General features: G+C 37.8%; 1 protein-coding gene across 2 annotated transcripts in view; it reads left to right on the top strand.

Moving 5' to 3' along the window:
• Lsamp (limbic system associated membrane protein) overlaps positions 1-12559 on the top strand; it is a 593641-nt gene that overhangs the window by 563156 nt on the left and 17926 nt on the right. The window contains exons 5-7 of one of the 2 annotated variants that reach the window (XM_026395906.2): positions 385-505; positions 976-1124; positions 6296-6331. In XM_026395906.2, the coding sequence (XP_026251691.1) occupies positions 385-505; positions 976-1124; positions 6296-6331 (306 nt within the window). The remainder of the gene's footprint in view (positions 1-384; positions 506-975; positions 1125-6295; positions 6332-12559) is intronic. The other variant, XM_026395911.2, reaches the window with a different exon arrangement.

Genomic DNA, 12559 nt, shown 5'->3' with positions numbered 1-12559 from the left:
TTATGTATTAGGATAAACCCCATAAACAAAAGCAAATTTTACCTGGGTCACAGAAATCAGGACACACATAGGAAAAAAGAAGAAATCACATATCTTAGATTTTTGTTTGTTTGTTAGTTTTTGAATTGCTTCAAAAATACCAGGTTAGCCTTGGATTGAACAGACTTTAGGCCTCTATTAATCATCTCTTATTTTTGTTGAGTTTTGTAGTGGTCAGACCCACTTAGCTGATCACATGATTCATATCAGTGGAGCTTTCAGACAATCCCTTTCTGCCTTGCTCCAATCAGACAGTCCTTTCTGATTTCTCCCTGGATGGAAATTCTGGAGCTCCCTGTCCCGCTTTGGTTCTCCTGTAAACACATGTGCCTGTCCTTCCTACAGATCCTCCCACCATCACAGAGTCCAAGAGCAATGAAGCCACCACAGGCCGACAAGCTTCACTCAAATGCGAGGCCTCTGCAGTACCCGCGCCTGACTTTGAGTGGTACCGGGATGACACCAGGTATGTACCAAATCTGCCACGCCCCCAGTACCCCACCTGGTGGTGCTAGAGGCCCCAGAAGACCAACAACAAAACAGACCTCAGTTGTAATTATGCAGACCTATTCTGTTTGGCTCTTCCTTTTCAGTATCTCCTTATCAAGTGCTTTAGTGCCTGTAATCCTTCAACTAAGGCCCAAACGCACTCAGTTAAAATATAAAAAGTTAAGTAGCTAGTTTAAAGGGTCATTTCCACCTGCATACCTTTCTCTCAGATAGCAGAAATTTAAGCCTAATGAAAGTCAACCATTCCAGAGTCTTCTCTTGAGGGACATTGATCTTGACAATAGGGATTGCACAATTAAGATGAGGAATTGAGCTAGGCATAACAAATTTTGCTTCTTTTCTCTTCTTCCTCCAATATAAAGATGGGGAAGGAAGTTAAAACCTTCATCCGTGTTCCTTTTAACTCTCCTGTTTTTGAATTCTTAGGATTAACAGCGCCAATGGCCTTGAGATCAAGAGCACGGAGGGCCAGTCCTCCCTGACGGTGACCAACGTCACTGAGGAGCATTATGGCAACTATACCTGTGTGGCTGCCAACAAGCTGGGGGTCACCAATGCCAGCCTAGTCCTTTTCAGTAAGTATGCCAAAGCAGGGTCCAGCTAGACATAATTACATGGGTAGAGTTTTCTTGTGGAAAGTTGGAGATCAACCCCTTTGTTATTAAAGGCAAACATTTATAAAAATAAGAATATACTCACCAAAACAAAAGCACAGTTTTCTCAATTCCTGGACACAAGATTTTCAAATGGAAGAATTTCTGTCTGTATTCTCTTACTTTTGGTAGGTGTCCTGTTTTTTAATTTTTTTTTTCTCCTCCCCTCTCTTTTAGTTTTGTTTCTTCCTGGTTGGCTAAAATGCTAGGATATTCAGAGAGCACATATTTCTTTGGTGGTAGCCTCTTTAAGAAACAGAGGTGCTGTAAGAGACTGAAAATTGATGGTTGTTACAAAAAATCAGTGATGAGAGTAATTGAAGACAAAATATTCAATGAGGATGGACAATCAGTTGAGAGAAGGGAGAAGCTGGAAAAGGAAGTATATTTTTAACAACTCAAGAGGAAGAGTAGTATTAATGATTAAAGAATAATATAAAATGCAAAGGAGGAAAATGGTTGCATAAAGGATTCAATATGACAGCAAAAGACATTACTTGTCCAATGTTTTTCCTAACAGAGATGAGAATGTAGGCAAGGAAACATTTCTGAAGAGCAGAAAAGATCTTGAGAGTAGACTCAAGATCAGGAATCAGCCATTTCAAAGTTACCAAAATTAGTAGGAAGCTCCACCTTCGAGTCTTACTTTTGAGCAGCATGCTGTAGTGAAGACTCTAAATCCCTGTCTTGTTGGTCAGGAAGCTACGAGTATAGAAGCAAATGCCCCCTGAGAAACAGAAAGATGATGGATGGGAAATTAATATATTTAGAATAGGGACAGGTTCATCAGAATAAGTAAAGCAATCAAAAAATTAGCACATACTGAGAAACAAAGTTCATTTGGACGAAAGAATGTACTATTATTCTTTTGGAATAACAAACTGCTAAAAAAATTTTTTTTCTGCACAAGTTCAGTTGGGAAAAACTAGAAATACTATGGCCAGGGGAGATGTCTTCATCTTATTTTATTCCATTTAGATGAGCCTTCGTGGAAAATCAATTTAAGTGAGAGTTCTCTTGAAATGCAGTGCTAAAGCCATTTTAAAACTGCTCCAGATACAGCTCCACTTATGAAAAACAACAACCACAAACTACCCAAAATCCAGCCTTCACTTTCTCATTCATAACTCCAATTGACGTCAGTCTATGACAGTTTGATAGGATATAGCTATACAAATGTTGCCTCAATATGAAGTTTAAAATTCATATCCCTGTTTACTTGTCTCCAAAGACCAAGCATCAGTGTTCTTTGCTTCAGCAGGAACATCAATATCCACAAGACACTTGGGAAGATAAGTATTAAGAAATGTAGTTACCCATTCATTCCTGATATTAGGGATTTCAAAAATAGGAGCAAAAACCCAGCCTCAACTATAAATTCAAGGTACTGACATATCTAAGGTGACCTAGTTAAGTCAAATAATATATACTTAACGAAAAGTTTTATAGGGATTGAAAAAGAGAAAATGGACTGCAGAGAGTGAGCGATGATACATTTGCATTAAAATGCTTTCTTCTCATCACTGAGAATATGAAGTATGATAACAATATATTTCAAATAACAAAATATTGCCTGTATATGGAGAGAGAGACGAAGTGAGGTAGAATAATGGAATAGTTGGGGAAGGTAGAGAAAGAGAATGGGTGGGGTCAAAGATGATGAAAATATTAGTAGGAGTAATTGACCTAACACAAAAGTTCATTTGACCGATTTAAACTAGTAAAATTAAGAATAGAAACTTACATAACTTCTGATTATAATTTGATAAGCAGGGAATAAGGCAATTGTATCATAATACCCTTGGTGATTTGGAAGAAATCACCCTCAATTACACATTTGAGAAGTGCATGGTGCCCTGTTTAATGATGTTCCACCCCTCACAGGCCCACGCTGCCCTCTACACCACAGCCCACAGGGGTATCAGTTCTGCATTTAGAAGCATGCATAGGCAGCTCGTGATCAGCATTTAGTTCAGAATTGATTTCCCACCTTATGGTGTTATACTTGCTGAAAAATACAATATGAAAGGTCATTAGACTTTGAGGTGAAAAGGAGCTTAGGAGAATCACAGAAAATTAGTCAATCATCTGACCTGTTTCTTAGACCCAAAGCCTAATTGTGGATGTTTTAAGGGGGAAGCAGCTGCTTCTCTTGTAACAAATATGGCACTCCCTGCCAGTCCTACAGCCACCAATCAGTTGTGGAAAGCACGTTGTTACAGTCTGCTGTGTAGCTGGAGCCTTTGAAGATGAGGCTCTATGGGAGCACTGCTCACAGAGGGGGAGAGAGAGAGAGAGAAAGAGAGAGAGAGAGAGAGCGAGAGAGAGAGGGAGGAGAGGAAGGGAGAGAATGGGATAGGAAAGAAGGAAGGAAGGAAAGGAGAGCACAAGGGAAGGGAAGGGAAGAAAGAAAACATCAGGGTAAATGTACGTGTGGTGGCCCTTTGCCTGGTGTCAGAGTAAACAGGGTTCACGGAAGGAGCACAGTGAGCAAGCGTTCCTGCTGCGACTGTTCCATGAGCAGGGGCAGGAGGAGCTGTCTGCAGCTGGGACCCTGATGGAAGCACTGTGCGGGCAGCAGGGAACTCTGCTGACCAAGGCAGTCTGCAGCAGATGGGGCAGCTGGTGAGCTCCTGACAGCCAGAGGCAGCAGCAGGTAGACTCAGAGCCAGTGCCCTGAAGAGTCTGCGATTCTTCATCCTTGTTGGTGGTCAGCACCTTTTCAGCCCTGTCGGTCCCAGTGACATGCTGACTTTTTGCACAGTGTCATTTGTGACCACTTGTCCTCAGCAACTCATATGTGTACCACTCTACTCTAATCAAACACCAATCTCCAAAGGGGTCAGAATAATTGAATGAGAATGTAAGAATACATTGCAATCATAGTAATTTCATCCTCAACTAGCGAAAGCATTTCTCAATTGTTCTTTTCACATTCTAGCATTCTGTCAAAGATGACTTACCAAGTAATGCCTTTTAGTTCTGTCTTCATTCCCAGAGTGTTACCTTATATAGTTTTTTTTTTTTTTTGAGTGTATTAATCCAGTGGTGCAATGTGTATGGGTAAGGATTCAGCTTGGTCTTTGTCAGATAGGGGAATGTGCATAATGTAGATGAAGACTTGGACAGCTGGTGATGGCAAGAAAAGTTCTATTGCCTGCTTATGTAATATAACAAGTTTCATGTTCTGCTCCTGACACCTCCTCAGGTGTTCACAGCCCAAGGAGAAGCATGTTACACCAAGGTTCCTGCCCTCCCTTGCTTTTGAAAATCAAAAGTTGAAAATTTTTCATGTTAAATGGTATTTACTTCACTTTATACTCTTACAGAAACCCATAAACCCTGACCTAAACTATAAAACAGCAAGAACCATGGTGGAAGATTAAGGATAAAAAGTGGGAATGGGGGAGCATCTAAAGAAAGAGAAGTCAGAAGGAGAGAATTAAGAGAATAAGGCTAACTAATGGGGTGTGATAAGCCCAAAATGATAATAACAGGGTGGAGCTAAGAGGGTGATAACAAGCTGGGAAGCAGTTGAAAGGCGATGAAAGTCGAGTGGGTGAGATGGTTTAGCAGTATAAATGGTCTTGTGGAAATGAGGGCAGAGTGCATTTACCCAGCTGTGAAGAGTCTGATGAGAAAATATGAAGCTGAGTCCTTTAAACGGTCCAAATAATAATAGTAATAATAAAAATAAAATACAGTAGAAAGAGTATAATATGGGACAGCAGTCTCCAACTGCTACATAAATGCTGAAAGCAGTTTAGCTATTTATTTTCAAAGCTGGAAACTTAATACCAAATAACCAGTGAAGGTTTAAACCATTTTTCTACTTGACACTCATGTAACTAAGACACAATTGTTCACTGGGCGATTATTGACTTGCTCCATCTTAATGCACTTAGGAAACTTTCACATTTAAGCTACAACTTTCAGCTAGAGAGAGGTCACTGACTTGGCTCAGTGTCCAGATGTATCAACGTCCAAAGACCTTGCTAAAATTGAGTATTTTTTGGTTTATGGTATATGATGGCATGCAGATCAAATTTGAATATGTACCTATGCTTACCTTGGTATGGTTTGGTTTTTTGTTAATTTTCATTTTTCACTGGTCATTATTTAAACAAACTTCTAGGAAGGATGACAGAAAGTTTGTGCTACTTTGTTACATTGCAGTGTTCAGGGGTAGCAAGTACTGTATCCTATCCCTAAGGTGCCATTTATTCTTTCTGCAAGAACCTCAGGGAGGATTTAGAGTTAAGCCTAGGATTTTAATGAGCTATGCAAAGGGTACCTGAAAGCCTGAACTTTTGTCTGCACATTAAGTTTGCACTGGTAGCTCCAATATGGGACTGTGAGAGTCCCATAAGCTTAGGAACCAAGTTTTCAATAGAAAAGTACTCCTTATTCCTCAACAGGGTGTGTGATCAAGCAAGTTTGATTGGCTGAACAAATTTCAGATGAAATTATATTATAACAGGAGGTTGGGATTAAGAAAGAAAAATAAAGTTATATAATTCCAAGAAATGTATACTTGCTCAGGTATACTCTTGCACTGATGTCATTGATATGGAAGTTAAAACCTGAGAGAAAAATTGAATTAGTATTTCCCAAAATAAAGTTTCCATATGCTTGACTAATGCTGATATGGGCTACAGAGCTGATCCAAAGAAGTCTGTAGCTCCCAGAGGTCCATCTGTTAGTAGCTAAAGAGTGGAGACTCAGGACCAAGAACTTGGATTTGAATACTTCAATGAATGCTTTCTATTCCAATTCTCTAAAATAGCTAAAATCTTGGCCGTGGGTGTTGCCAGTGGACAGAAGGATCCAGTATGCAAAATTACCATAATATGATGTTGTCTCCCTATTGTAGACATATTTTTAATGTTTTTGTAATTTTAATTTTATTAATACGTTTCTATGATACTTCAGTGTTACAGGAAGAACAAATAAATATTTCATGAGAGAGATGATCCTACAGGCAAGGAAACTCATCTGGTTTCTAATTGTTTGAGTAGCTTAACATGAGAAAGAAATAGATAAGATCAATACTTTTAAACTCTCCATGATGTTTACTATTTTTTCCCCTTCAGAGCGTGTTTTACCCACAATCCCCCACCCCATTCAAGGTCAGTATAATTTTTATCACTGTAGCTCTGTTGCTGGGTCATTCTCCAACATCTATAATGAGAAAAAGACATAAAGGAGAATTATATGTTTCCAAAATGTGCATACAATAGATATTATTTTTTTCCTTAACCATTGAAAATGAAGTTAATCCATTGTCCCATACCAGTTGACAGGTTTGTAACAGGTATGCCACCTGCCCAAATTTCAGTAACTGGGAAGAAAATGTCAGAGAGAGATTTTTTTCTTCAGTCAGAATTGATTATAGGTAACCATGAACTCTCATAATTTGGACACAGCCACTTAAATTCTGTAGCTCTTTAGTCCACAGAAATACAAATCCTCCCACCATCCAAACTCACATTTGGAGATTTATACTATCTGAATTTTAAGTCACTGATACTACTTATAAAAATGAACTTGTATACTAACAAAGGTTACACTCAACCAGAATATTAGGACACTACTTTTTCTTAAACTCTTGGCCAACTCACGGGTTTTTCCTTTTAAACATAACTACTTTAGAAAACACACACACACACACACACACACACACACATACACACACACTAAAGTAGTCATTCTGTATTCCTTTTCATAAGACTTTCTACGTACCCAAATTAAATTTGCCTTCTACATCACATTTAGATGCAAGTTGCAGCCATGACTTTCTAGCTTAAGGCTATTTAAAGGCAAATTGGCAAATAAAATTAAAATAATACAAAAAAATCTGAAATGAAACCAACCTACCATTGAAATTAAATTCCAGAAAAGTGATTTGCAAATAGCACTCAAAGACCTGAGAAAAAAATGGAAACTAGGCCATGCGGGGCCTAGTGTGGAAAAAATAAATCCAATTAAACAAGATTATCATACACACTATAAAGAAAATGTGCTCAGAATTAAAGGTAAAAGCTGCTGTTTTGTAAGTTTGAAGATGGATCATATTTCATTAAACACTTGTCCAGACTAAAAATTAGAGCAAAACTGGGTACAGATATTTAGTGTCAATAATATGATGTTTTACATATGTGTGCACTCGCATATATGAAAACTAACTTTAATTATATTTGAAGTAAGTATTGCAAGGTTTACAGGATCCAAAACATAGCTTAACAAAACAATGATTCCTAAATTGTGAGAAGAGTCCAAACATTTTTCAGTATTCAAGCTTGTAAGAGCTCTTTTAAAAAAAAAATTCTAAAACATTAATGATATCTATGTCTTATCCCAGCTCCTAAAAATAAAACTGTTAAAAATGTGTCTGTTTTTTAGACTTGACATGAAACAGTATTCGTGGAAAATATCCCATCTTTGAATTCCTGACATGCCACAATTATTTTAAGACATTTGTCTTCTGGTGTTGCTGCCAAGATTGACACCATTTTATCATGTTGCCATCGTGCAAGTATCTTGATATGGAAAACACACACATGCGCATTTGTCCCGATGGATAACATTTTTCAAAGAGGTCATGCCCCATCCACGTTGAGCTTTGTACAGTGTCACTATGACTCTAGGTGTCCTTTGTGAGAGCAGTTCTGCAGCCACAAACTCAAATATTTATCTGATCATACATTATGATATATGTAACACTGAACAAAGTGAGGCCAGTTGTTGCTCTCAAAGGGCAGCTGTCAGATATTGAAAAACAGCCTTGTCTAGGGATGGAGCATGTGGGATTTTGTTGAACTTTTTATTTCCCACAAACTGCATTGTTGATTGGAGAATGACCCTAGTTTGGTTTTATGTTGTAGGTAGACTGTAGTTAGCTTTCTTAGATTTGATAGTTTTTAGAGAATTTAGTTTTCTTACTACTAATACTTTGGGCTTCTGCTAGTGGAAATTGAAAAGCTGTTCATTATGACTTGGGATAGAGGATGTGAGAGATTGCTATTGAAGATGTCCCCCTCTCTTCTTTACAGGGACTCTAACTTCCCAGGAATATAAACACTTTTTTCCTCCTGTTTCCAATCAAGACGGCAACCCAAGGGAAACCCAGTTCCATTTAAATAAAAGCTAAAAATATAATGCTTAATTCTTTAGAGTGTCAATTTATACCCAAATAGCTATGAAAAGCATGCCTTATGGTGTTTACCACTACAGTGCAGACTCCTTCATTGGATCAAATATCATATGTTGTCATCATCTATATGGAGCCCTAAGTGTCATCCTCAAAGCAGTTGGTTGACAGAAATGGCCTGAAGAATTTTGAACCAACTAATTTCCTAAAGGGGTTTTGAAAGTAGAAAGTCACAAAGATCATTTTCTGCCCACCCATGATAAAAAGAGAATCCTCTCTCTTCATTTCCAACCTAAAAGTAATATACATTACATTGCAACTGCTTCATTATTAACATCTTTCATTGGAGAGTAACCTCCCTCATCCCCACTCTCTGTGGCTCTTCAAGCTGGCTGGGAATGTGCTGTAGAGTCACAGCCAGAATGCAGTCCTAAACCCCTTCAAGCTGTGATTAAACAAAAACCAGGCTCAATAAATCAAATGCATTTCCCTTGGGTTTCCTTCATCATATTGCTTGATTTTCTGCAGCGATAATAATAATACTGGAATTATACCAAAGGGTAATGTGTATCGGCTGTGGCCAATTAGAAATCTTCAAATGTCCTTTCCCCTGTGCCAAAACCCAAACAAAACAAAATGACAACAACAACACAACAAAAACAGTGTGCTTCCCTGCTCCTTAATTTAAAAGATACATATAAAAAATAAGCAAGCAAAATAAGTAGCGTTGTGTTCCTGATCTGTTTCTGATAGGTGTTTTTCCCCATTAATTTTAATTCAGGTTTACTTATTCTAAAATGAGTGCTGAATTGCATATATTTGCATAAATACCCCTGACTATATCGCTGCAGAAAACCCACTGAATTGTAAAATGAGGAAAGAGTCGACTCTAATGTCTGAGGGAACTTTTCTCGCTTTGTTTGACTCAAATCATTTCCTGGGGCTCTGAATACTGGGCAATGATAATGTTCCTCCCCATCAACCTACTGGCGCATAGCCTGTCTTCATAACAGAAGTGCATCTAGCAATGTCCTCATGTTGAGGAGGACCATGCAGTCAGGTGAGGCAATGAAACCAACCTTAGAAAGTTAAAAATCAAGTGAAGGAAGGGAAAAGGACAAGGACAAATCATCATTGTTTTGTTTTCACAATTATCAAGCCAAAAACTCCTTGAGCTGGTGGCTCTCTGGGCTCTATCAGCCCATCCTTCTCCAATCACTGCCTCTTGAAACAAAACAAAAAAAAACCTGGAATGTGTCTCATTTGTTTGCCTCCCATCTGATTATTTATCCCAAGTGAACAGCCTTTCCAATCACTAACCCCGTGTGGCGAGTGGATCTGGGAAATGTTGAGATTATCTTCCAGGTTCAGGCTTTGCACCAGGTTTGTTCTCAGCTGCTTGCCATTCAGTCCCTGTTTTTCCATTGATAAAACACATTGCACATGGCTGGGTTTGCATGATTAATACAGCTGTCTAAAGCTCTCTCTGAAAACAAACAAAACCCCCCAAAATTAAAGTTTAAAAAAAAATTCAAATCCAACCCACAAACAAACCAGGCTTGCATAAATCTGCAGTCCCGTATGTTTCCTCCTAAAGGAAGACAGGTGTTCTTATGGACAGGTCTAGCATCAGAACAGCCAGATTCTATCTACAGTCAGAGGAGGGGAGAGCCCTGTCCTCACTCAGCACTCCCAGGAATGGGTTCTAAAGCCCATATTCCAAAGGGATGGAAGGGAAAATGGATAGGACAGCCTACCTATCTCATGCCAAAAAGATCACTGGATAATTTCTACAGTTTCATTTATTTTCTGTAGGATATCATCCTGGGAATCAATGAGAAAATGCCTCTTCTCAGCCCTTTAATATAACAGGAGTTTCATCTTGCCCAACAATGGTCATATTAGCAATAATAACAATAGTTAACCCGCTTAGTTGGCTTCTCATGTACCAATAGAGTTCTAAGGTCTTTTGTATGTATTAACTCAATTGACTCCTACAACCCTCAGAAAATAACACGAACTTTCTGCCACACTTTTTAAAGATCAAAGTATATCCAGATTCCAATCCACAACTTGCTGTACCCAGGCACACACATAAATCTATACTACATTATAAATAACCATTATGTATGCATTCATAAAGTTCATTAGATACGCATCTATATAATGAATTTTAAACATCCATCTAATTTATTTTATATATTACAATACTCATAATACATAACAGTTACTTTAATGTCCATGTGTTTTTACAAAGTCCATTTTCAAATATGCTCAACAGAGAGAGAGATGTATGCCTGACTCCCAGAAATTTATATGAAAGCATTCATCTTTTTAAAAACATGAGCAGAGCTATCTGGCATCAGCACATCTAATTTCACACACTTATTCAGACTGATTTGCATACACACCTCTATTAATCATGGATAATTACTAGCATTGTTCTCTGTAATTCAGTTTTTCCAACTGTGAAATGGGAAAGAAATTATATTTTCCATGCCTACAAGCTCAAAGTGGTATTTTAAATAAAATACAAAAGAGAACTTTAAGTTCCTAGAAAAAAAGTGTATTGAATTTAAAATAATCATATTCGGATACACATATTTCTTTTAATTTTTAAAAATACTGTATTTAGAGATATTCCTGTGCCACTTTGCATGGACATTAGCTAGATGTAAATTCAGTGTCTTTTCATTGTAGTTTGATATATTATGGAGTCTAAGAATGTCTGAAAGCCTCACATTTCTAAGATGTTTAGAATTCCAAAGACAAATTAAAAGAAAAATTTTCATTGTTTTCACCAAGTATCATGATATTGCACATAAAAGGAGCAGTAAAATTTCAGCATTCTTCATTGTGTGGCATGTATACATTTTTAGCAACTGCCCATCATGCACATTACCACATGTCATTAATCCATAGTATTCAACCCAAAGAATATGCCCTTTTTTTCTGGTCAAAGATAGAAAGCACATCCTATAACTCTCCCATTGCCAACAGAAATAAGGATCTTCTTTCCACTTATAGATAGATAAGTATATCTTATCTGTCTTATGTATACCTGATACAGCCATATCAACACAAATTTACAGTAGTGTCATTTCTCTGATTAATACACACGAAAATGATGAAAAGTCAGTCTTAATACTTGGTCCACTGCTCCTTCACTGAGAACAGTAGTCTGAATTCCTCCTGATTTTTGTTAGTAGGGGAAACCAAGTGGCTGTACCAGTATTTCACATGGAATCAGTAGTACACTCATTGTAGATCCAATGATTTAGACCCAACTATAATAGGTCATTCCCATTTCTAGGTCTTAACTCTTCCAAACCTTCCTACTCCCCCTTCTGCTCTGTTTCCTGAACTGTTTTTGTTAAAAATTTGTTAGTAAGAATCCATCTGAAATGTATTCACACCATTTTTTAAAAGTTTGACAGGCTTGGAAGTGTTATTTCTCTGAATTTACATTTAACTTCAAGCTAAATGGCAAAAAAAAAAAAAAAAATCCTATAGTGTCAATTTTCAGGTTGGAGAAATTTTAGTAATGGGATTCTTTTCTAGTGCCTTTTCCTTGTCTGGATCTGCCTACCCCCAGTGAGCCTTTCCTGGTGATCTTCCTGTGTTCATTGCCTTGCTGTGCTATTTAGACTTCTAGAGCCAGCAGGGATTTGAAAATGAATTTAAAAAAAGAAAAAGAAGTCTGAGCTTCTACTAAATTTTAATTTGATGGAAATATTGCTCTTCTATGAGCTTTATGGGAAAATTTTTACAAAGTAACAATTACATTTGGGGATTAAGTTTAAGTAATTGGCAGTCTTGTCTTTTTAATTAGAAGGAATAAAGCTGCCTAAGAAGAGCTCAATGAGATTTGCAATGGAAAATGTTGGCATACTGCCCCAAAGGGTAAGAAGACTTGAGATCTTCCATGGACAGAAAAAGCTGACTCAGGCTCCTCTGGTCCACAATGCAGCTTGACTTGGTACTTGCACCATATGCTATTTAGAATGAAGGTTGAAGTCTGCTGTGAGAAGCATTCTGGTTAGAGCAAGGATAGATCCTTTCTTTGGGAGCTCATTTCTGGGTTCAGGAACAAGGTGGGAAGATCAAGAGACCTTAGAGGAAGTGGTACTACTTAGAGTCAAAAAGATAAAAGGAATATATATATTCACTGCAGTCCCAGCCCCTGGCAAATATCATATCATAGCCT

The sequence above is a fragment of the Urocitellus parryii genome, chromosome 2 (genome assembly GCF_045843805.1).
Source record: "Urocitellus parryii isolate mUroPar1 chromosome 2, mUroPar1.hap1, whole genome shotgun sequence".
Lineage (NCBI taxonomy): Eukaryota > Metazoa > Chordata > Mammalia > Rodentia > Sciuridae > Urocitellus > Urocitellus parryii.
The sequence above is the reverse complement of the archived record's forward strand: the minus strand, read 5'-3'. Positions and strand labels throughout refer to the sequence as shown.